The sequence below is a fragment of the Scomber scombrus genome, chromosome 17 (genome assembly GCF_963691925.1).
Source record: "Scomber scombrus chromosome 17, fScoSco1.1, whole genome shotgun sequence".
NCBI classification, from domain to species: Eukaryota; Metazoa; Chordata; class Actinopteri; order Scombriformes; family Scombridae; genus Scomber; species Scomber scombrus.
The window spans coordinates 7,001,153-7,025,525 of NC_084986.1; the positions used below are offsets into that span (position 1 = coordinate 7,001,153).

The following is a 24,373-nucleotide window of genomic DNA, read 5'->3' on the forward strand; positions in this document are numbered from 1 at the left end:
TTCTGTCTGTTAAATATGACCCTACAGACAGTGGCCACTGAGGTTAGCTTAATGTAAAGCTACATGTTTCTACCTTTTTCATGTCTTCATGCTAAGATAAGCTAGCTGTCACCTGGCTGCAGCTTAGAGAGTGGTATCAGTCTTCTTATCTAAATGTAGGAGGAAAAAGCAAATGCATTTCCTGAAATACTTAACTCTTCTTCTTAAAATGAAGCCTGAGGTCTGATTCACACACTAATACCAGACCATCCTGAGGGAATTTACATATTATAAACAGTTGGCTACAGGTTTAAAATGACTGAAATACAAGTATCACCTAACGGAACAGGCCGAACCACTGATATGCACGCATAATAGTCTGCATTTTTTTCTATTTTCCTCTTGATTTTGTTTGTGTTGTCTCATGCTTTCCATGTTGTGTTGTTCCACTGACCTCTGACCTGTTAAACTCCACTATGCATATCCAGTATGAATATCATTAGTGTAATTCTACTAAATATCATTATGTTAAGATAAACCAGTCTTTCATCTGCACCCTTGTCTGCGCATGAAATATGACTTTAATTTGGGGAGCATGAAGAGGTTTATTCCATTATTGTAAGTCAATTTTAAAAGGACATGGGAGGAGAAGTAATTAACCAATAATGAGTAGACCCATCAAACATTTATAGAGTAAGTAATTTTGTTGGACAGTGAAATAAAACAAAAAACACACATTTGTTGCTTTTTGTCCTGCAGGGCAGTGTTATCCTCGCACTTCCCTGTAACTGGATCTGCTGGGGGATTTTCGTCATTCAGTGGACTGTTCTGCCAACTTGTCTCCACGCAGTCTGTCCTCATGCCTCCGTATTAAACTAGCCTCTTTGTTCACCCAAATCACACTATCTGGCTAGTTCACTTCGGTGAACACCAGAACACACAGTTTTACACACAATGCATCCTCTCTCTTCAGACATTTACAAAGTGCTCGATCATTATTCGAACAGAAATACATTTATAGGCTGTCACTGACTGTTATGAGCTTCACTGCTGGTGTGTTTCAGACCAATATCCTTCATCAGCATTCTCCGCAGAACAGACTGCATCATCAATGGCAATTACATGGGAGGAGGATTCACTGTGGAAAACTTTACTGAGCCAGAGTTAGCACAACTCTGTAGTGGAGTTCACTAAGCCAATTATTTCTTTGTTGAATCAGCAGTTAAACCCTTCGGAGATTTCAGATGACCTGTTAATCACACCAGACAAGAAGCTCTGTCACTTTATTCTATTGTTCTAACGCTTTAAGTAATCATGTTTTTCACAGAGAAGTTGATTGTAACACAAACAAATATAAAGATGGCTTTAATCTTATTATATTGTTCATATTATTAGGTACATTTAAACCCACCACCTTTCTCTCTTTGTCTCTCTTACACAACGACTTGTCATTTGTCTTTCTCTTGTTTATTCTGCAGTTGTGTGTGAACGTGCCTCATCGTGATGAGTGCTGTCGAAATGCAAATCAGCAACAGGGCAGGGAAGGATACACAAGCCCACCACAGCTGCCTCTCTCCAAATACCTCCACCACCATGTCCCTCCGCCTGGCGTAGTCCTGGAACAGAGCCTCCAGTTGAAACATGGTGCACAGGGACAAAAACAGGTGAAAGATCTGGTGTCCTTGGCCCACAAAATCACAGTGGCCCGGGAAGAAGCGCTCAGGGATGGGTAAAGAGAAGAAGAGGGCAGACAGCAGAAAACAGGCAATTTGGAGAGCGTGGAAGGGCAGTGAGGGCTCCTGTGCCCAGGAGACGGTGAATAGATGGTGGACTACAGGGCTGATATCCAGCAGATATGCTAGGGTGGTAGGGATCAGCTGGCAGATTTTACGCCGCATTGGATATGGCCGTCGGTACCTGGACTTGGCGAAACAACAGCCGGCACAGGAGAGCCACCCAAAGAAAGCAGCTCCGGGTAGAAACAGCAGCCCGATGTAGCTTTCTCTCCACGCTGGCTCAGACGTATAGAAATAATGGCCAAGGGAGCAACCGTACTGATACACAGCTACACCCACATAGTCCATGAAGAAGAAGAAGTAGTGTGCATGTTCAGAGTGAGATTGCAAAAGATGAGCTGCCACGCTGAGGGATAGATAGATGAGGGAAGAGACCAAGAAGAGGCTCAGAGGTAGAGAGGCTGCGTCCAAGGTGTACCCCAGGGCGCCTACGTTGGCCCACCAGCGGAGCAGCAGCACGGGGCCTGCCAGCAGGTGAGTCCACACATTCAGGGATTCATTGTGTCTCTGGAAGACACTGAGGAGGTAGCAGCGCCAGTTTTGATGGACGGGACGGTAGCCCGACAGAATGTAAGGCTCTCGAAACAAGCTGGGGACTTGAGAGTCGGTGACGGTGGAGCTGGGCGACGGCAGGGAGGAAGGGATGAGGTCAGAGAGGCGGGGGAGACGGCTGAGGTGCTTGACGCTTGGGGACAAGGTGCCGAGCCGCTGCAGAATGTCGCCCATCATTGCTGGGTGGTAATCGGTGGATAAGAAGAGGATATGGACTACAGCCAAAGGAGGACTGCTGGTTAGAATACTATATGGGAGACAAAATCGAAAAATTAGACAGTAAATCAATCCAGGAGTTCATTTTATAGGAGAGACTTGGGTGAAATTCTGCAAATATTAGAAAAAATTCCTTGCAGGCAGAATATTTATCAAGAAAGACTTTGCAATGGCTCATTACCTAAAACCCCACGGTGTGCTTTGATGTGATGCAAACACAAGCTTATCTAATTTTAAAGTAATTTTACAATGAAATGAATCTGCACAGACAATCAAAGGGTGTAGAGGTGTGCATAAAAAAGAGAAGGGTGAAGAAAAGTGGAGTGGGAACTAAACTGAGGGGAATTAAGGTGAAGCGAGTTTACAAAATTTCACACAAACCAGCCAGGAGCACATGCTGTGAAATTTCTAAAGACAGATTAACAAAGAATGCTGTTGTGAGCACTGAAGTACTGCAGCTCAGTATTTTTTTAAATTCATCACATGTTAATGTTTTCATTTGACATATTGGTCCAGATCTGATTATTTTAGCTCATTTCCTGGCAGAGTTAAGAAATTCACAATCCACATGATGCTAATACTTTGAGATCCTGAGACAGACATTCTTCTGCACACAAGTCATGTACACTAGAAGGTCAGGTATGCAGTCGAACCTGTATCCATCACCCTGTTCTTATGAATGGTAAACAGAGAGAAAAATGTAAACCACTGTGTTTACCAACGTAAATGAGCACCTATGGTATCAAAAAGACTAACACCCACCAGTCTGAGGACACATTCACATTCAAAACAGCTACTGCATCCCCTCCTCTGACCTTGAATACCAACAAATGCAAACCTTCCCCCTTTCCAGGCTGCAATAGGAGCTCTGAATTGAGTTAATCTGAGACAAACAAGTGCATGTTTTTTCCCCCTGAAAACTGGGCTGAAAGAGTGTACATTTTAAACCCATGAAGATATAATTTATAGTGATTTTTTAAAAAGTGACTTTGCTACAAAAAACTAAATAAAAATCAGTCCTATGCAAAAAACAAAACAAACTAAAAAACCCAAACAAGCAAACAAACAAAAAAACATATATTCTGCAGATTTTTTTTAATTAGCATCCTTATTAACATACTGTGAGGTACAGCTCAGTGATATCCAACAAGAAGAAACGTCATCTCACCTGTTTGTCTCGGCTGAACACCTGTTGCACCTCTGGATTCGCACCTCTCCACAAAAACAAGGAAAAAAAGGATCTAACTATACCGCAAATTGTCCTCCTGTAGAAACTGCACAGGCCTAGAAAACTGTGACATGTTGGGACAAATAGGTATTTCGGAGGCTGAAGGGAGAAAAAAAGGGAGAAAAACACAGCTTGACCTGGCAACCCGGAGAGCTGGAAGTGTGGGCGGGGTTAACATGACCAGAAACGCCCAGAAGTGCAGTCAGACCTGCTATCAGCCAACAAAATACAGTATTCTGTTCATATTCATAGACTGTATAGATTCTTACATTGAATCAGCTGTAGGTGTATGATGACCAAACTTATGTTTATTTTGCTTCTTGGTGAAATTCCTGAAAAGAGGACTGTTTTGTGTGGTAAAACCCTCAAAAGCATAATGAAGATGATATAATGAAGAAAAAAAAGAGAAGTAATATGTGTGTTTAATGCTGCATGTGTGTCTCCATCTGCTGTCCGGTGCTGCCCACTGCAGTAATGCCTTATATAGCTGCAGCCTACATGACATCATTTAATCACATAAACCTCCCAAAATTTCACTGTCTGGTTATTAAATGTTTTAATTTAATTTCATGAAATATTCAGACAGAAAAAATAAAGCGATTCTAAGGCACCCCAGAATAAACTAAACACAAGATTATAATGAAAATGCATAAACATATATGTCCCAAAATTACTTAATTAGAATAAATTATGGTTGAGGAGATGTGTCTGTGATTTGAGTTGGTCAGTGATTCATGACTTTAGACAGTTTTAAACTGGCAATGGTGTACAGGCCTTTCTGTAGCCTCTAGTCACTTGGTGCTTAATGTAGGATGTGAAAATATGTAATTGGAAATAATCAATTTGAAGAGTGTGACATTAGATTATAATATGGATCACTCAGAGACATAAAATAAATGAACTGATTAGGTATTTTCTGGTGCTAAATGTTGGAATTAATGGTCATTTAAATATTTAAATATTGATGTCGTGCAAAATTTAGGGACACACCATTACATCATCATTTTTCTTGTCTAACTCCATTCAGATGTCACAGAACATTACTTCTCGGGCATCAGAATAAAGACAGATTATTCAAAGTGAAAGCACATCCACAAACCTTATTGTCAGTGCAAATTTATTGAAGCTTTTTGATGTCTGATTATAATAATGAATCATAACATCTAATGATTACAACTCTGCAACTCTTCAAATAACAAATGACATTATCAAATAATGAATATTCACATAAGTAATAATAATAATTATAATCTACAATAATGGAACAAAGCTCTTTTCAGTTATTGTAGGCCAAATGGACAGCTTCCATGTGCAAATATTGACTAGGTGTTTGCACATTAATGGGACTAATTCCTCTGTTCCCTGTTTGCTATTATATTAATTCAGACAATATTATAAGTGTTATATATTTAAAAATATCTCTGACAGCCTGATATTTATTTGAACAGGGATGTTCAGGAGCTTTCTGAATGACCGTTTAGTTCTACATCCTAATTGATGTAATACTGGCTGAATAAGACTGGCTACACATCTGTTACAGAATTTGATTTAAAATTGTAATAATAACTTTCAAATCTGTATGTGGTCTGGCTACACTTTACATCTTTGAACCCCTCACACCTTATCCTGCACAAAGATCCCTCAGGTGCAAAGTTTATTATTACTCGCTGTTTTATAGGCAAACGTTGAATACATAGATTTGTGTCTTTTGGATATATTATGATTATCACACAGTAATACTTAGAATATATATATATTTTAAACATGTTTTTACATGATATCTTCATTTTTATATTATTTAGGAGTCTTTAATTTTGTGTATATTTTTGGCTGCTATGCACCACAACACCAAGGCAATTTCCTTGTATGTGCAAACCTTTTTGGAATTAAACCTGATTCTGTGTGTTTAGAGTTATCTGCTTAGGTCGCCATCTCCTGGACAAAGTGAAAAAAGTCATGTTTAGTGAGGTTTTTCCTCCTTTTTAACCCGCCCGCCCCTTCCTGCTCAGTTTTCGCGGGAGTTCTTGAAATAGGCGGGACCATGCAACACCTCGGCGTCGCCTATTGGACAGCTGCTGTGGAACTGACCAATCGCACGTTACGCTCAGTTTCTACCCGGCACGCTGTGGCGCGAAAACCCTTCAGTTGTGTGATTTCCCGGGAGCTGAGCACACGGCGTATTAAACTGTGCTTTACTTTAAGATTTTTTTTAAAGTAGAATAAATAATCGCAGAAAATGGCAACCGACGTCGTAGATGACCTGGCGATGAGGGAGGCTCAAAGGGATTATCTGGACTTCCTGGATGACGATGTAAGTTAGACTTTTTGTCTTTGAAATGCTTTGCTGCAGAGGTGAAATGGGAACCCATGCGGTCACAACAAAAGAAGTGACTTTCAGCTGCTTAGTTATCAAGTTATCTTACTTTTCACAGTAGAACATGTCATTAATTAGCTGTTAAAGTTCAGTTTATTGTGTTTTGGTTGAGGCTTCTTTGCTTCTAAAACTCTTATGATAGCAGACTGATTGATATTGCTTTACCGATGAAAGTGACAAAAAACCCCAAAACGTTCATCTGACTCTTGTGTACTCTTGAATAAATGTGCAGCAAGACCAGGGCATCTATCAAAGCAAAGTCCGGGACATGATCAGCGAGAACAGATCTCGTCTCACCGTCAACATCAACGACCTGAGGAGACGCAACGAGGCCCGAGCTGCAAAGTAAGAAAAGTCTGTGTGTGTGTGGTATGTCAGGCTACTTTTGTGGGACAAATTTCAGACTTAAGACCAGTTAATTGGGGGTTAAAGCTGTTTTTAGAGTTTACGCTTAGGCTAAGTCTCTATGAAATGAATGTAGTCTGTAATGTCCCCAAAAGTGACTTATGTAAGAACTTGAGTGTGTGTTTGGAGACTTCTGTGTAATCTCATCTCATGTCTTGAAAATTCATGAAACACTAGTTGAAACATATCAAACAGATTTAACTGTTTAACATTCAAACTGTCACTTGTTTTTATTTGTTGTTTTTGCTAATGTGAGTTTTTTTTGTAATTTATATCATAAAAAGGCATTATTGTGAGCCTAATACTGCTACTCATAATTGATGAATTTGCCCGTAAAATGTTATAACAATGTCAGCTATAATGTCCTGGAAATAAAGTGGGCATCTTCATAGGTCTTGTATGTCGAACATTTTATGGTCATTATTTATTTGTTTACCTAAAAGTTTGCAGTTATTTCTTGTTGTTTTGTTTCGCTGCCTATATATTATTAACATGTTCGAAATGAATAAACTAAAACTCAAAGATAATCAGTCAGAAAAGCACCAAATCATCACATTTGAGAAGCAGAAACCAGCTTATGTTTAAAATGTTTTGACTATAACGGATTCGGCTATTAAAGTAGTTGCTGAGTCATCGACTAATCGTTACACACGCTACTTAACCAGACTAACATGTAATTAAATCCATGACCTAAAAGTTGCACCTCTCTTCCAGGTTGATGAGCAATGCCTTTGAGGAGCTGCTGGCGTTCCAGCGGGCTCTGAAGGACCTGGTGGCCTCGGTGGACGCCACCTACTCCAAACAGTACGAGGAGTTCTTCATCGCCCTGGAAGGAAGCTTCGGCAACAAGCACGTCACCCCCCGAACCCTGACCTCCCGACTGCTCGGCAGCATGGTCTGTGTGGAGGGCATCATCACTAAATGTGAGTGTTGCTGTTATTTTTTTCAATTTCTTGTGTCTTGCCAGCTTTTTAAGTTTGGACTCATTTGTTGTCTCTTTTTTGTTGTTTTTCAGGTTCTCTGGTGCGTCCTAAAGTGGTGCGCAGCGTCCACTACTGTCCAGCCACCAAGAAGACAATGGAAAGGAAGTACACAGATATGACTTCCTTGGATGCTTTTCCCTCCAGTGCCATCTACCCCACCAAGGTAGCCACACATACTACAACCCATATCTTTTCCATGTTAAGTATTTATATTTCCACATTTCTTAGTGTAACAAGGTGAGTAATGCTGTAATAAATGACTAATATGTAGTTCTGAGCACCTCTTTTTGTTTTCTCCAACAGGATGAGGAGAACAACCCTCTGGAGACGGAGTTCGGTCTGTCCATCTACAAAGATCACCAGACCATCACTGTGCAGGAGATGCCTGAGAAAGCTCCCGCCGGCCAGCTGCCTCGCTCTGTGGACATCATCCTGGACAACGACCTGGTGGACAAAGTAAAACCAGGAGACAGAGTGCAGGTCATCGGGACGTACCGCTGCCTGCCAGGAAAGAAGGGAGGCTTCACCTCCGGGACGTTCAGGTGAGATGGGACAAAGTGAAACCGGGAGCTCGTAATATAACTACAGTTCTTTACTTTTATAGTTAACTTTTGACCCTTTGCCTTGCAGGACCATCATGATAGCCTGCCACGTTAAACAGATGAGCAAGGAAGTGTCTGCCGTCTTCTCGGCCGACGACGTGGCCAAGATTAGAAAATTCAGCGAGAGTCGCTCCATTGTAAGCTTTACTCCTTCTGCTTGTCCATGCATTAGAAAATTACCTCAATTTTTAAGGACAACAGAGCATTAACTCCTCACTTTTCTGTCCTCGCCCAGAATGTTTTTGATCAGCTGTCTCACTCACTGGCTCCCAGTATCCACGGCCATCAGTACATCAAGAAGGCGATCCTCTGCATGCTGCTGGGCGGCGTGGAGAAGGTGCTGGAAAACGGCTCCCGCATCAGAGGAGACATCAATGTCCTGCTCATCGGTACGGAGCTTATTTAAACAGGAGCTACTCCAAAAATAGAGCTGCATCAATTAGTCGATGAAAGGAAAAGGAATCAGCAATTTATGTGAACATTTGAAGCTGAAGAAACTTTGTGCTGTGATTTCTTATGTGTTTTTGGGAGATGCTGGTTGATATTATAGATGTCATTAATTATTCTTGTTTTCCAGGTGATCCATCGGTAGCCAAATCCCAGCTGCTACGTTACGTTCTCCACACGGCACCCAGAGCGATCCCCACCACAGGGCGAGGCTCGTCCGGAGTGGGTCTGACTGCCGCTGTCACCACTGATCAGGAGACAGGTACGACAAACGCACACATCTCAGGCGTTTAGCTGACAATCATCCACAACTCCTTTATCCTGACTTGTGGATAAAATCCGCCTCCACCCCTCCGCTCACTCATTTCTTTCTGCTTCCCTAAGGCGAGCGTCGTCTGGAGGCAGGCGCCATGGTGCTGGCCGACCGTGGCGTCGTGTGCATCGACGAGTTCGACAAGATGTCCGACATGGACCGCACGGCCATCCACGAGGTGATGGAGCAGGGTCGCGTCACCATCGCCAAAGCCGGCATCCACGCCCGCCTCAACGCCCGCTGCTCCGTGCTGGCGGCCGCCAACCCCGTCTACGGCAGGGTGAGTTGACGTTCAATTAATACACACACTCAGTCAGCTGATCTGGTTGTGCCTCTAAAAACGTGATGCTCCGTCCCTCTGCAGTACGACCAGTATAAAACCCCCATGGAGAACATCGGCCTCCAGGACTCCTTGCTGTCACGTTTCGACCTCCTCTTCATCGTGCTGGATCAGATGGACCCCGAGCAGGACCGGGAGATCTCAGACCACGTGCTGAGGATGCACCGCTACCGTGACCCCCGCGAGCAGGAGGGAGCAGGTACCGACTGTCAGGGCCTCTTATAACCAACAGCTGCAGCAGTGAACCACTTTTCTTTGTATTGTAATAGAGACATGAGTGTTATGTGGCCCCCTAAAGTGATTTGTAATTTAAAAGGGAATATTTGTTTTTGTTTTTTTTAGCCATGACTCTGGGAGGGACCGTGGACGTCCTGGCTACAGAAGATCCAGACGCAGTAGCAGAAGAGCAGGAGGAGCTGCAGATTTATGAGAAACACAACAACCTGCTGCACGGAAGCAAGAAAAAGAGGTACGCACACATCTTCTGTCTCAGGATGAAAGAAAAGAAGTTGCAGCAAATACTTGGATGACTTGTACTGGATTATAAAGATAATGTTCTGTTGTTTCAGGGAGAAGATTGTGAGCAAGGAGTTCATGAGGAAGTACATCCGCATCGCCAAGGCTGTGAAACCTGTGCTGACAGGGGAGGCGGCCAATCACATCGCAGAGGAGTACGCGAGGCTGAGGAGCCAGGACCAGCTGGGCACTGATATCGCCAGGGTGAGCAGCAGCAACACACACACACACACACACACACACACACACACACACACACACACACACACACACACACACACACACACACACACACACACACACACACACACACACACACACACACACACACATACACACACACACACACACACCAGATGTACTGAGAAATAACACTAGTACTAGACATAGATAATGTGTAATAAATTCTTCAGTTTTTGAATGTAGAGTTGGTGAACTGCGTTGTCCCATCATGTAATTATTTTTTTTAAAGAAGCAGAAAAATGATGGTGGAAGATCTCTGAGAAGTATTGGTTCTTTGGAAAAAGCTTAATTAACATCCAAAGTTTTATTAAATATTCAGACTTTGGGAAGCTGAAATCAGAGAATTTGGACTGTTACTTTTTTCTTAAATGATTAATAGATCATCAAAATAGCTGGCAGTTAATTAAATAGTAATTAATTAATGGCAGCTGTATGTAATACGTTGTCTTTTTCACCATTTTAAGACAAAATAAATGATAAAATGCTAGCTCTGTCTGAAGCTACATTACAGAATGACCTTATAAGTGATTATTATTTAAAGCCCCTAAAAACAGTTTCAAATCTTGCATGTTGACATGGAATCTATAGCAAATGACTAACGGTCAAAGTTAGTGTTTAAAAAACCCCATCTCTAATTATAATTTATCAACAGTTAAACACTTATAAACTCAGTTCATCTATTTTGAGGACTGTGTGGGTATGGTTTGATTCACAACTAGCAGAAATATGTGATATCATGTTTTTCCAACTAAACCACTTTAGGTTAGGTCAACCACGCAAATCTCTCAGAAATAAACAGGCAGAAAATAGTTTTCCTAATAAGTCATTATTTTTCTTTTTGAGATGTTGCTGCAGGTGTTTTTCTTTTTTCTTTTTGCAGCAGTGAGTAGCTTCTTTTAGCCTCCTCAGGGGAGCTAAAAGCATATTCAGGGGAGACTCAGTGAAAAATATTATTAGTTATCAAAAGGAGATCACATTGAATTAGAGAGAATTCAGAGATACAGTAGTTTTCCCCCCAGAGTCTGAAACTAACAAAATGCCTTCAGACGGACCCTTTTTATGTATTTGGTTTAGTCTGAAATTAACAATATCAGATATCTTGGCTCAACTTTTGAGTGTCTTTGGGATCAAATAACATAATCACGATCCATAGACATCCAGGAATTGTGCAAAACTAAGCATGTAAGTAGCAGGATAATAGAAAAATTTAACAGTAAAAATCAGATTTCTTTTTTTTTTTTTTGACAAGTCACACAAAGGATTTAGTTTTTCTCCTGGTACACTGACCTCATCCCCTCTTTTCTTCTCCTTCCTCCTCCTCAGACTTCTCCAGTGACGGCCCGTACACTAGAGACCCTGATCCGTCTGTCAACAGCTCACGCTAAGGCCCGCATGAGCAAAGCTGTGGAGCTGGTGGACTCTGAGGTCGCAGTGGAGCTCGTCCAGTTCGCCTACTTTAAAAAGGTCTGTGCTGCGGAAGAGAGGAGTGATTGTTTGTGGAGGAAAACATAACTGCGATGGCGTTTTATATCTGAATGAAAATCATGTTTGTTTTTTTTTTTAATGCAGGTTCTGGAGAAAGAGAAGAAACGTGGCAGACAGGAGAAGGACTCGGGATCAGAGGAGGAAGAGGACGAGGAGACGTCCACACAGCGTTCACAGAAAACTCAGACGAAGAGGTAACAAACGCAGCCTTTACTTTTCCAGTATGTGGTGTTACTTAAGCCAGTTGCATAATTAATATCATTCACCTTTGTGTCCTGCAGGGTGCGCCGTGGCTCTCAGGGCAGCGAGCCGTACAGCCCTTACGACTTCAGCCAAAATCAGGACGTCCCTGAAAGTAAGAATATGACACATTTGCAACATTGGAGTAGAAACATGGTTGCATCTCATAATAATTGAAGGGAAGTCACAAAATAAAACGAAACTGCTCTGAAAAGTTCTCACAATGGTTTCTGTTCTATTTAGTTCAAGCTGGAACCCCGAAACCAGCAAAACCACAGCGGGAGGCGCAGGAGCCGATGGAGGCAACATCACAAGTTGATGACTCTGAGCTCTCCGCAGAGAGGTGAGTGAATGGAAACTTGACTATTTCATGCTGTAGCAGGTGATATTACAAGCGTTATTACCCCTGTAATTGAATTTTGAGGATGAGGAGGTAATCTGCCCCCCCCATCAGTTGCCATAGAAAAGTTAAGCTCATAACTTTAGCACTAAAAGATATTATTATGTTTTAAAATGTGCTGTAAAATAAACATACTTTTGCTTTGTTTTCCTCCGCTAGGCTGAAGGAGTTCAAGTCGTCCCTGTTCGCCGTGTTCCAGTCCGCTCACGCTCAGTCCGTGAAGATGACGATGCTGATGGACAACATCAACAAAGAGCGCGAGACTCGTTTCACGGAGCCCGAGGTCCGCGTCGCTCTGACCCGCATGCAGGACGACAACCAAGTCATGGTGGCCGACGACATCATCTTCCTCATCTGAGGGAAGAGGACAGTTTCTGAAAGCGATTTGCATAGACTTGATAAAAACTTGACGACAAGGGGAGCATCAATCTTCATCTTCTTCGCTGTTGTGAAGTCTTCGTCACGGGGTTATTAGTAGCTGTGGGTCCAGCCGAGTTTGATCAGTACTTAAAGGAGGCTGGTGTGTTGCTTCTTGCTGGTGGCGGCCGGAGACCTGGTGAAAAGTAACAGTGATATCAAAATGTACATTAATCTGTTTCTCCAGATGTTAGACCCCCATCCTTTTTTCTTTTTTTTTTACCGTTGTTTTCATGCCTCTGTTTGTATTTTCTCAAAAGATCCTTAAACCTGTAAATCTATAATTCCACACATGAAGCACCAATAAGTTGCTCCATCAGCTTGTATATGTTTGGAAGCAAGACCAGTGCAAGAAGATGAAGTCTTATTCAATTATGCACTTGTTCCTGTTCATTAGTGGTAATGTTACTTTAATGCGTCCTTGTTGCTGCATCAACAGACTGATAATATAAAAGCATACAATAGTTGATTAATACACAGTAGGCAGAGTATTACAGCCTGGTGCAAATATAGTTTATTAAGCAATGAAACATTTTATAGAACAAGGACAAAATGCAAAGCAGCATTACCAGCACATCTGTATTTGTCTGGATTTGTAAATAGCTGAAGAAAAGTTTTGAATATGTTAAGTAGTGTGTATTAAAAAAAAAAAGAATAATAAATTGCTTGAGTTATACCACGGCAACATCTTGATTTCTTGAGTGAACCGGCAGTTATGACACAACAGGTTATTTGATATGTGCCTTCATATTACACCTCCAGGGAAAATCACTGCTTGCCTAATACTGGAAAGTTTATTAACTGGAAGACAAAAAAAACCCAAAACAAGCCTTTTTTAATACATTTTTTTATTTTGGGAAAAATGCACCCCCCATATAAACCCTCTAAATGTTAGACGATACTCTGTAATCCTCTTTGAATCATGGGAACTGATTTTACATGTGACTTTTTGTCTCTGCATAAACACATTGGACTTCATTTAACTTTTAAGGGGTACACTAAGTAACTTAGCAACTACAAAATAGAAATGTTAAAGTGGGAATAAAATAATTTGGATGTAATATGATTGATAGAAATTTGCACAACAAATTTTGCAATTATAAAAATTATTTTCTTACTGAGTTTGATGATGCATAATTTAAGATCCAATTAAATACACTTGGTTTAAAAAAACCTATAAAAAATGATCAACTTAATTTATATAGCACTTTTATTAATGTTACAAAGTGCTTTACAGAAAAAATTTAACTAAACACGGCAACGAGGAGCACAGTGGTAATAGTTCATGATGAATATAATGAAATGCACAGAAGAGCAACTAAAAAAACCCGTAAAATATGTCAATTCATGAAAAGATAAAAAAGTTTTAGTAATTATTTCGGCATGCCCCGTCCTCCGTATGCTGTTGAGTGCAAAACTGCTACATTGAAAAGCTTGTTCGATGGTGAGATTGCTCATCATTTAAGAGACAATTTAGTTACTCAATTTAAATATCTTATAAAATGCATCAATTCATAAATGGCTTATAATTCAAATCTTAAAGGCTATAATTATTTCGGCATGCCTCGACCTCCGTATACTGCCGGCTGCAAAACTACAATAGTTAAACCAGTGGTCACCATGCCTGCTCCTGCAGAGCTACTGCCCTGCATGTTTTATGGTATCTCCCCCACTCTAACACACCTGATTCTAATAATTAACTCGTTATCGAGCACCTTGATGAGCTTCAGCTGCTTGATAACGAGTTAATAATGAGAATCAGGTGTGTTAGAGTGGGGGAGATACCTAAAACATGCAGGGTTGGTGACCACTGATGTAAAGTGTTGTTTGGCAGTCAGGCTGCTTTGCTGTGATTATTAAGCTTTGAATGGAGGCATTTCACACAGCATTGATTCAGCAGGTTATCTGATAGGTGCCTAACTGTTACACATCTTGGGGAAATCACTGCTTGCTTAATGCTGGTAAGATTGTGTTGCCTGGAAATAATTTTAAAAAAAAAGAAACCCACCAGGGCTGTATTTTATTTTACACTGGAAAAGTGCTCCGATATGTGGGGGTGGGAACTTTGTGATTTCCCATAAGAGTTGTTCTCAAATGCTACTTCCTGCTTGTACCGGTGTTGTTTACAGGACACAGTAGCATTTCATTGTAATCCCCCTCCAAAATGATTCAAGAGCACTATATGTGGGCGGCAGTTCACGTACCTCTTCATTGGTTTAGAAATCACTGCCCACCATCTTCTCGCACTTCTTTTACCCCAGAAGTACCTTATCTCTAAGTCTTGATTTCAGGTGGTTTGGGTAAGCATGCAACATACTGTAACTGACTGCAGGTTTTATAATGCGAGCGACTGTGGCTCCGATCAGTCTACAGATCAGATCAGACCAGACCAGCCTGAGCAGCAACCTAGTAACCGCTGCCACAGTTTCGACACCCACGGTTGACTCATATCACGCATGGAAACAGAGACTTCAACCTGTGTCTGTTTCGCATCTTCTATTTTGGCCTCGAGCAGGTTGAGTTTTAGTTTGTCTTTTGCAGCCAGGTTTCAGGCCGATTATGGGAATTACTTAAAAAGGTAAAATCCTACTTCAACGACCCTCTCAAGGTGTATAAAATGTAAAGAACACTAAAACATAAACAAAACCAGCAGGAAGATGAGCTGAGCTGTTCAAGTCTTGGTCCGAGTCAAGAGTCGAGGCTTAAGAGGGCAAGTCCTGAGTCACGTCTCAAGTTGAGTCTTTAGGGTTTCAAGTCTCGTAATAATATAAAGCAGGGCAGTCAAACTAATTTTAGTTTAAGGGCCACTTACAGCCCAATTCAATCTTAAGTGGGTCTGACCAGTAAAACCATGACATAACTTAAAAATGATATATAATAACTTTACTATAATAAACCATGTATTTACAAAAACGATGAACAGCCTGAGATGACTGAGCGCAATTTTAACAATATTATGTCAGTTTTTTTTACAGATTATTTTGCACAGAAGCTGCTGATTGACAATATTTTGCACAATGTTCAATATATGAATGTTTTAAATATGACAACAATATGTATTCATTGTTTTTCAGACAAATGTATTCTGGTCAGAAAAATTGGAATTACTGCAATTTTCATACAGTTATGCAGTGGGCCAGATTGGACCCCTTGGCGGGCCGGTTCTGGCCCATGGGCCGCATGTTTGACACCCCGGATATACAGTAAGTGGAGTCATAGATCTCAAGTACCGAATGTATTAATAGGAGTATTTTCTGTTATTGCCATGGGGACAACTACATCCTGTGAGTCTTTTGAGTCTATGCTCAACAGACTGAGAGGGAACATGGATGATTGGACCATCCCTTGGGAGCCTTTTTGGACCTTTACAACGACTGATGAGAACTTGCTTCAGAGTAACAGTGGCTGAGGACAGTAGAGCACCATCCTCTCTGTTTTAAACTTCTCACTTCCCTGTATGTGAATTACATTTATTTTGTATTTCCTCTTTTTAATATTCCTCTTTTCTATACACCATGTATCATAATGTCTACGCCAGAACCAGAACCAATATATATATGTATGTATGAGTATACATATATATATATATATACCTCCTTTTTATTTATTTTTACTTTATCACGTTGTAATGTTATACTTTTTATGCTTTGTGCACTTTTATGCTTATGGTCAGACCCCAGGAAGAATAGCTTCAGCAAGGCTGCAACTAATGGGGGTCCTAATAAACTAATCTAGACTAAACTGTTATCATTGAAAATCCCTTAACAATTTAAAAGACCAAAAAAAGTAAACCGAGTCTCACATCAGAGGAATCTCAAGTCCTCATTTTTGTGACTCAGTCCAAGTCTTAAGTCTCAATTCTCCCACTCTGGTATTTGCTCTGGTGAGTGTTGGTGTCTTAAAGGAGTAGTTCGGCATTTTGGGGAAATAATCTTCCATGATTTCTTGCTGAGAGTCAGACAAGAAAATTGATACCACTCGGTTTTCTAATCTGACTCTCAGCAAGACGGTGAAGAAGTGTTTTTCAGTTTCATCTCCATCACACCCAAAAAACCCATAAGTCACACCTCAGTCCCTTCGATACAAAACCTAGATTCTTTAATTAAGCATATAAAATTGGAGCTGGACTATATTCAAACTCATTTTCCACTCTGTTCCTGAATTACACGCCGAGACCTCTGTGAACATGAATCACGGAGGACAGTTTATAGAAGCAGACGTCCTCGTTTACATTTCTGCTTCTCTCCTTCAAACCAACCTGTCCTTAATCTATATGTTGTTGCTTAATTTCGTCATCCTTTCGTTAAACATCCTTGAGTTGATTTACCAGGGGCAGGTCCCTACATACCGTACTTCTGCTTTCACAGAAACTCTAACACTGAGATTTTCAGATAAATCGTGATGTTTGATCCTCCCATGCATTTCCTTAGGGAGAACTTTATAGTGATAGTGGTTTGGTTTTGGTCTTTTTTACTCATTACTCTTGCTTACTTTCAAAAGAAGAAAAGGAGAGTGAAAGGGAAGATGTAGGTAGGTCGTTCTATCTCCTAATGGCCTCCCCTGCTTTTGATCTTTGCTTATTTTGTTAATACCAAATAGTTTTATCCTTTCCTTATCGTGTTTTTATGACCTAAGGATTCATATTGTTGATGGAAAAATTGACTTTAAACTCTTTATTTCTTATGTATCTTGGCAATTTTTACCTCTGTTTTTATATAATCATTTCAGTCAGTCATACACGGTTTTGGATATAAGTGTGCAAATAAATGATCCTGAACTTGTATCTATCACTCGGTATAACGTCATACTCCACCTTTTGGAAATAAGGCTGCACACAGCTGCAGACTGTAAAGTTTAATGAGAGCTGAAATCTTCTGGCTGTTTGAAGCGGGAACAGAGGAAATACAATTTGGCAAAACAATAGAGAAAACAATCAAAAACAGAAAATATTATCATGCAGTTCTGCCTTACTCGTGTTGAAATCCCTAAAAACTGGAACTGTAAACACGTAATGGCTAAAGTATTTTCTCAGAATTTTGTTAAAGGTTCAGTTCAACATTTTGGGAAATACGCTTGCTCACTTTCTTGGTGAGTTAGATGAGATCAAAACCACTTTCATACCTGTCACTTAAATATAAGCTTAGCCTGTTTGGAGGTAATAAAATCCAACAGACATGCAGACAATATTGGTTTTGGTATGAATAAAACAAACAATATGTAACATGTTAATTAATGGGCTGATAGGTGGATTTTTAACATTTGGACAAATTTGGAGTAGCTTCTTTTGCCTTTGTTTAGACTCTTGGTAAGAAAACTATTTAGTAAACTTGCCAAAATGACCACATTTTAAATTCAGCTTTTTTTCTCTGCATTTGTGCATCTGTATTCACACATTGGACTTCTTTAAAATTTTACGCAGCACACTAAGTACATGTCTTCAAATGACAGCAATAACTGTAGAAACAGGGTGGAGGTTTCTGGCACAACTTCACCTACTTCCAAAGTGCATCGAGTGCAATTGAGTTGTCCTGTACTACGAATGAAAGCATTCACAACATAGAAACAGTCCATGATAAAGCAGGAACATAATAATTTGGGCAATAAAAAAATAATTTGATAGGTAGCTGTGTCAGTAGATGGAATAAAAAAAAAAAGTAACAAATTAATTTTGGAATTCCATTTTATTATATTTTTTGAATGATACATAATTTAAGAGACAATGTTATTAATTGTTGTTATTTAATTTAAAATTAAAATAAATTAATGAATGAATGGATAATAACTTTTAAAAGTCTATTTTTAATTTGGCATGCCTCACCCTCCGTATGCTGCCGGCTGCAAAACTGCAATATTTATAGGTTTATTTGGCAGTGAGGCTGCACATGTGAGCTTCTTTACTGTGTTTATTACAAGCTTTAAACAGAGGCATTGCACATGGCATAGATTGTATGTTTTCTCTAAAAGGAGAAGGATACCAAACGATTCATACAGACAGATGCAAAATTATTACCCCAGTTTTCTAAATGTGCAGTTTTTATATCAGATCAGCTTTTTTGGTCAGTCATCACCAATACATTCTGTAAACTGATTCGCCCAATTTTCTGTGTTGTACAATGTTTTTTGTGGTCTTATGGTGGCAAACTGCATGATGTTCTGACACCATTTCTCTTTACTAACCCCTAACCCTAACCTTAAAGCTGCGCTCCAGTTAGTCGGCTCCTCACTCATATGATGCGAGAGGAGAGAAGATGTTATCTCTCGCATCACACCAATTGTTTGTGAAGAGTAGACATGCGGATATATTACGAGAACCCCTGTCAGCATTTCTTTGACCTATATTGTCTAGAGTGGGTTGGCAGCGTGTGGGTTTAAGTTACATTATGTTTTATATGACTGTGAGAAAAGTCAAAGTTGAGTTGAGTTTAGTTCAGTATATAGATGTTTCATCTGCTCTGAGAGGTTTTTAACAGATTGTTGACAGCATATCGCAGAAAATTAGTAGTTTCACTTTGGTTTTAGGTTCACTAAATCCTTTCTGGGCTGATTTTGACACTGAAAGAAAAATTTCCGAGCTTGAGTTGCAGATTTTTAAATTGTGTTTTTTCCGCCTTTAGCTCATCAACTTTGTCTTAATTGCCATAAAAGTCACATCACATGTCAATCACAGCCACATCAATCAGGTGAACACTCACACCTTTTGACAGGATGCAACAGATGAAACCTCTGAAATTATCACCTGGCTCATCAAGACACATTTCTCACAGGATTGCAGGCTTTCTTCTCATGTACTGTGACATGATTATGATAACTCGAAATGGGGTCAAGTGGAAAGAAAACTACTTTAAGAGATTCAAGATATTGTACAAAAGTGTAAAAGAAAGTCCTTTTTCTCTTTGTATGTTTGATATAAATGGTGATGGAGATGTTGATAGATACAGATGAAAGGGGGGGGGGGGGGGCATTATAAATAAACAGAACTTTTGTCTTATTTGCAGATCAAGATGTGTATCTTTAAATCAGTTGCAGCCGCACCGGAAATGAAGTGCAGGTCTTACCACCACACCAACACATTCTGCCTGCATATAAACACAGCAAGAATGTAGACAGAGACTGAGAGGAGCTTTTCACAGTGAAGTTGGACTCTGCAGGCGAGACGACACAGTCATGATCCTGGTGAGCTGCTTTCCTTTATCTCCTACTGATGATCCTGAGACTATTTCTTAAACTGTTGAAGTGATATTACCTCAACTTTTTTATTATTAGGATGTGACCATATGGTGTGAAAAAGTAATAGTGCGCAGTGCAGAATTAGATTTGAAAAATTTAAAGTTCTTACTGTAGGTTTTTAAAATTGATGTGCAAATGAAACTTTTTTTCTTTATTTGTCCTCTTTTGGATTTTTTCTTTAGCTTCTGTTTGTTTTATCATGTCTCACAGACAATTAAGCACTTTAGTCTGTGCCTGGTGTTTTTGCATTTAGGTGTTGAGAGCTATATTGGTGCTGGGCCTCGTCTCTTTGTTGCACGCCTGCAGAAAAGAGCGGGCGGTCAAGGTGAAGATGGGTCGAGGAACCGGACTTAAGGGCAAGTCAGTGAGACTCTTCCTGGATCCCTCAGTGCAACCTCAGATTGGCAGAGTGTCTGATGCCACCGACTCCAACATGTCTCTGTCACCCTGGACTTATAGGTGAGGAACACTTCAGGTCTGAACATAATGTCATGTTTTATTCATCAGTTCACAGAGAGTTCACATGGCTTCATTTCAATAAATGTTCAAGTGATTCAATATTTCAGCAAAAAAAGATTAGAGAAAAAGTCCAAAAACTGAAAACAGATCTTTTTTTTCTTCTTTCCTCTCCCATTAATTGTCTCAAGACCTCTCAGATTTATCTGCTAACCCTTTGGCTGAGCCTTCAACTATGTCAGGCACCTGGACTAAACAATCTGTAACTGTATATAAAGTAGTGTAAACTAGCTCCACCTCCAGCAGCTCCAACAGTAACATGCTGCTCTAACACTGATGCTTCACTATTAATGATCTAATGATGTCTTAAATAATAATATATCAGTCAGAGGGACCAAACCACTACTTTTACTGTATTACTGCATACTACATCACTCATAATACTGCAGTACTTTTACTGTAATACTGCATACTACATCACTCATAATACTGCAGTACTTTTACTGTAATACTGCATACTACATCACTCATAATACTGCAGTACTTTTACTGTAATACTGCATACTACATCACTCATAATACTGCAGTACTTTTACTGTAATACTTTAACTAAAGTTTGCTTTTAAATCGCTTGTACTTATACTTAAGTAGGATTCTTCATTCAGAACTTTTCCTTGTCATGCAGTATTTTTAAATAGTTGTATTTCTACTATTACTTAAACAAAGTATCTGAGTACTTCTTCCATCATTACCATTTTCACACGTCATTGATTTCATGGATTACCTCTCCTCTATCACAGCTATAAATGTGGTTTTCTCTTCTTTGCATTCCTCTCCAGAGACACAACTGTGGAGTCTCGTATACCCAGGCGAATCTCTCATGCTCAGTGCCTGACCTCTGGATGTCTCAGCCTTCAGGGGGAAGGTGAAGATGTAGCTCTGGAGGCCAAACCCATTTACTACCAGGTCCTGGTCCTCCACAGGTGAGCCACTGCAGTGTTAATTATGCTTTTGAGCTCTTTTTTTGCTTCTAATTTAGTTTTTACTTCAGGATACTATAATACTATAATACTATAATTCCTCACGAATGAAACATGCTACTAGGGTGGGACATAAACATGGCAGACATCACTGAGCAGATTAAAGCAGTGTGTTACCACAGTTATGGAAACAACGGTGGTTATTTGTAATGGAAAAGGCAGAGGCACACAAAGCTTTAAAAAATCTGTTATATTTTTAATTACTGGATATCCACCAGTACAAAATGATCTGCCCATGATGTAAATGTTATTTTGATATATACATAAAGAAAAAGTACTCAGTAAGTTGTTTTTTTTCTTTTGATGAGTAATTGTGACATATCAATCTTTTTTTTTTTACTGTGGTTTGAAGTAGTGAAATCGGAAAACCAAAAGTAAAACAGTCAAATTTTGAGGTTAAGTTTTGCACAACCTCAAGACTTCAAACTATTTCCTCAAACACTACACATGGTAAACATTTATTTCACAAACATTAGTGGCAATTTTCTCTCTGACGCATCCCACACTGCTGAGTGAAGAGTTTTAGCTTTTGCTGCAGTGAACTGAGTGTAAAAACTGAATTAAATTACATTGAAGTTTATTTTGGTTTGTTTCATCCCTGTTCCTTTAAAGTCACTTCCAAGTAAAGTCCAACTCAAAGTCTGTTTAGAATCTGATAATAATATAATCTCATTATATTTGGCCCTGACTCATTTTTCCATCCTTCTCCAAGAGTCCCAAGGCAAGGGAAGAACAACAAAGAAGGGAAGAAGTCCTGGAGGAAGTATGACTTAAAACTGGGAACGGAGGTGATCTCAGTGGGCTGTACCTGTGTGAGGCCCAGCGTCGTACCGCAGCCGTAACACAGAGAGCTCTGATGCCAGCAAAGCACACTGTGAATGTTGTGTTCATCACTTCTTAACTTAAACCGGTATTATGTGATATTTTTTGCTGTGGCACTTTGTGATAGGACCAGGATTTTAAAGGATAGACTCACAATTTTTCAATTCTGTCAGTCAGGTGTCCATATGAACATTAAAAATAGGTCTTTCCTCGCTGTAATCATTCCTCCTGTTCATATTGACCATTAGAAGATCCCTTCAAATGAAGCTTCAGCCATCTGACTTAGTCAAATAAAGTGAAAATCTTTCACAGTTATGGTCTTTTTCTGATTATAAATTGCTTCTTTGCCTGTTCAGCTGTGGTGGAAGTATAGTAACAAAAGAGTACTCTTATGATATCAGACAATCAGATATCTCACATACTGAGGTCTGGGGATTTCTAAATTCCCAGTAGTTGCTTCAACAGCGACGAGAATGGCCTCTAAGGAACCTAGACCCCTTACATTTTGTCAAGACATGTCAAATCTCTTATGTAGCAAACTGCATGTCACCGACCCAATATGAAGGGCTGACCTAAAAACTTGGGATTGGTTGTGCAATGAAGGTTTTGTTTTTAACTCTGTGATTGTTTACACCCCGTTTTAACAATCACAGCTGGGAGATTGTCCTCAGTCACTGTGAGCATGTAGAGTCTGACCTGTGAGTCTAAAAAAGAGACTTAAGCCATAAAAAGACAGCTTAATTTACATATTACATTCAGATACGCGCTGTCCCCCATCACTTACACTGTTAGTGCATTATGAAGGTATCTTCTAGTAGCTTATAGCAAGAAAAACAAAAAAAGGTGTTTAAAGACAGACTTGAAAATGGTTGAACCTATCCCTTAACATGTTAACCATAAGAACTTGATACAATACTAGTATCAAAAAAACTGCAAAGAGTGGTGAGTCTTTCTGCCCCCTAGTGGTCAAATATCCCTGGCTTTAATCCAGAGATGCAGAATCTATCGAACCGTGCCTAATGCTTTGTACTTAATTTACTGTATGCTATTTTCTCAGGACAACTAACTATTGAACAATTGGAGAATGTTTTTTTTTTTCTTCATGCAGTGGTATTAATAATCAATAATATTAAATCTTAAATCTTAAAAATCTTTTTTATTGTCTTGTTTTAAGTTTTATTGATGTTATAACTCAGATTTTATAATGACCCTGTTCACAAAATAAATGTGCTTAATTAAAAAAACAACTATTATATCTAATTAGGCTGTGAAAACTGTTTTAATGTAGGTTTCATGAGATTATAGCAAATACGAGTTTTTATATTGAGTTTTTTTTTTTTGTTGGGAAGTTTGAATGCAGCAATTATTATGAAATATGTAGCTCATTTTCATACTATTAAAGTACTGAAATGATATGAATACATGTTTATTGTGTGTGTGATTTCATACAAACATCATATTATTATACCACACGGTGAGAAATCATGAGAACCAGAGCAAAGTGAGTTCAGTCAAGCTGTTTTTTACTGACCATGCCAAACATATACAATCAATCCAGCCTTGAAGATAAATAGCGACACACAGTTACAGCAAGTACAAACCCCATGTTACGACTCCCAGATTACAGTGCAAACGTTTTCAGCGTTTCAATCAAGTCAGTATGACTCAACAACTCGAGCAAGTTTCATCTTTCTGTTTGTTTACATTCCCTCAAAAATCATAAACTGACAATCAGAGCACAGTGACACATGCCAAAGCAAAGTGAGACCGCTGGTAACCCAGAATAAATCCCCCAGAGCTCATCTCTTCAGAAAACCAAATTTATCCAAATTCTGAACTGCTGCTTCTTCCTACTTTTGCCTCCTTGTGATGTTATCATTTATGCTGTCCTTCATGTATGCATATGTGCTTTTGAGTTGTGCTTAATGAAACAAGAGTGCAATCAGTGCTCTAAACCTAAGAGACTCAAACGCAATGTTACTGATCTACAACTACACTACAGTTAAGGATCTAAAAGTTTCACAGAGAGCCTTAAAATGGCAGAATACAGCCTTACTTTTTTAAGCTTTTAAACCCCCTTTTTTACTCCCCTAGAGAACTGTAAAGAGAAACAAAAGCCTGATTCTTCATTTCAAATTCATAAACCATTTAGTGAGATTCACTGAGTTTACCACACAGACGTCCCCAGACAGACTGAACCATCCCAAAAAACCAGTGCAGCGAAGAATTAGCATGAGAGCAGTGGACCCAGGGAAATCGGTTTCTATTTTTAAATTCAAGAAACAGCAAAAA

The 24,373-nt window shown here is 39.6% G+C and overlaps 3 protein-coding genes across 3 annotated transcripts; 2 read left to right on the forward strand and 1 right to left on the reverse strand.

Annotated features, from left to right (window-relative positions):
* Positions 1-1,427: 1,427 nt before the first annotated feature.
* On the reverse strand, positions 1,428-2,504 carry paqr8 (progestin and adipoQ receptor family member VIII). The gene has a single exon (XM_062437548.1). It carries the CDS (start codon positions 2,502-2,504, stop codon positions 1,428-1,430), a length of 1,077 nt encoding a protein of 358 aa, XP_062293532.1.
* Positions 2,505-5,935: 3,431 nt separating this feature from the next.
* On the forward strand, positions 5,936-13,212 carry mcm3 (minichromosome maintenance complex component 3). Its single transcript, XM_062437116.1, has 17 exons — positions 5,936-6,082; positions 6,378-6,490; positions 7,265-7,473; positions 7,566-7,696; positions 7,837-8,075; positions 8,164-8,272; positions 8,371-8,524; positions 8,713-8,844; positions 8,967-9,175; positions 9,260-9,434; positions 9,578-9,704; positions 9,805-9,955; positions 11,318-11,458; positions 11,564-11,673; positions 11,761-11,834; positions 11,963-12,062; positions 12,279-13,212. Exons 1-17 carry the CDS (start codon positions 6,008-6,010, stop codon positions 12,475-12,477), a joined length of 2,448 nt encoding a protein of 815 aa, XP_062293100.1. The 5' UTR covers positions 5,936-6,007; the 3' UTR covers positions 12,478-13,212.
* Positions 13,213-19,700: 6,488 nt separating this feature from the next.
* Positions 19,701-22,229, forward strand: il17a/f3 (interleukin 17a/f3). The gene is made up of 4 exons (XM_062437778.1): positions 19,701-19,709; positions 20,017-20,222; positions 21,059-21,202; positions 21,972-22,229. Exons 1-4 carry the CDS (start codon positions 19,701-19,703, stop codon positions 22,099-22,101), a joined length of 489 nt encoding a protein of 162 aa, XP_062293762.1. The 3' UTR covers positions 22,102-22,229.
* The last annotated feature ends 2,144 nt before the right edge of the window (positions 22,230-24,373 follow it).

Coding starts and splice junctions, on each gene's coding strand:
- paqr8 (XM_062437548.1), bottom strand. CDS start 2,504: ATGATGGGCGACATTCTGCAGCGGCTCGGCACCTTGTCCCCAAGCGTC.
- mcm3 (XM_062437116.1), top strand. CDS start 6,008: ATGGCAACCGACGTCGTAGATGACCTGGCGATGAGGGAGGCTCAAAGG. Junction 11,674..11,760: donor CAGAAAACTCAGACGAAGAG/GTAACAAACGCA, acceptor TGTGTCCTGCAG/GGTGCGCCGTGGCTCTCAGG. Junction 12,063..12,278: donor TCTGAGCTCTCCGCAGAGAG/GTGAGTGAATGG, acceptor TTCCTCCGCTAG/GCTGAAGGAGTTCAAGTCGT.
- il17a/f3 (XM_062437778.1), top strand. Junction 20,223..21,058: donor CTGTCACCCTGGACTTATAG/GTGAGGAACACT, acceptor ATTCCTCTCCAG/AGACACAACTGTGGAGTCTC. Junction 21,203..21,971: donor CAGGTCCTGGTCCTCCACAG/GTGAGCCACTGC, acceptor TCCTTCTCCAAG/AGTCCCAAGGCAAGGGAAGA.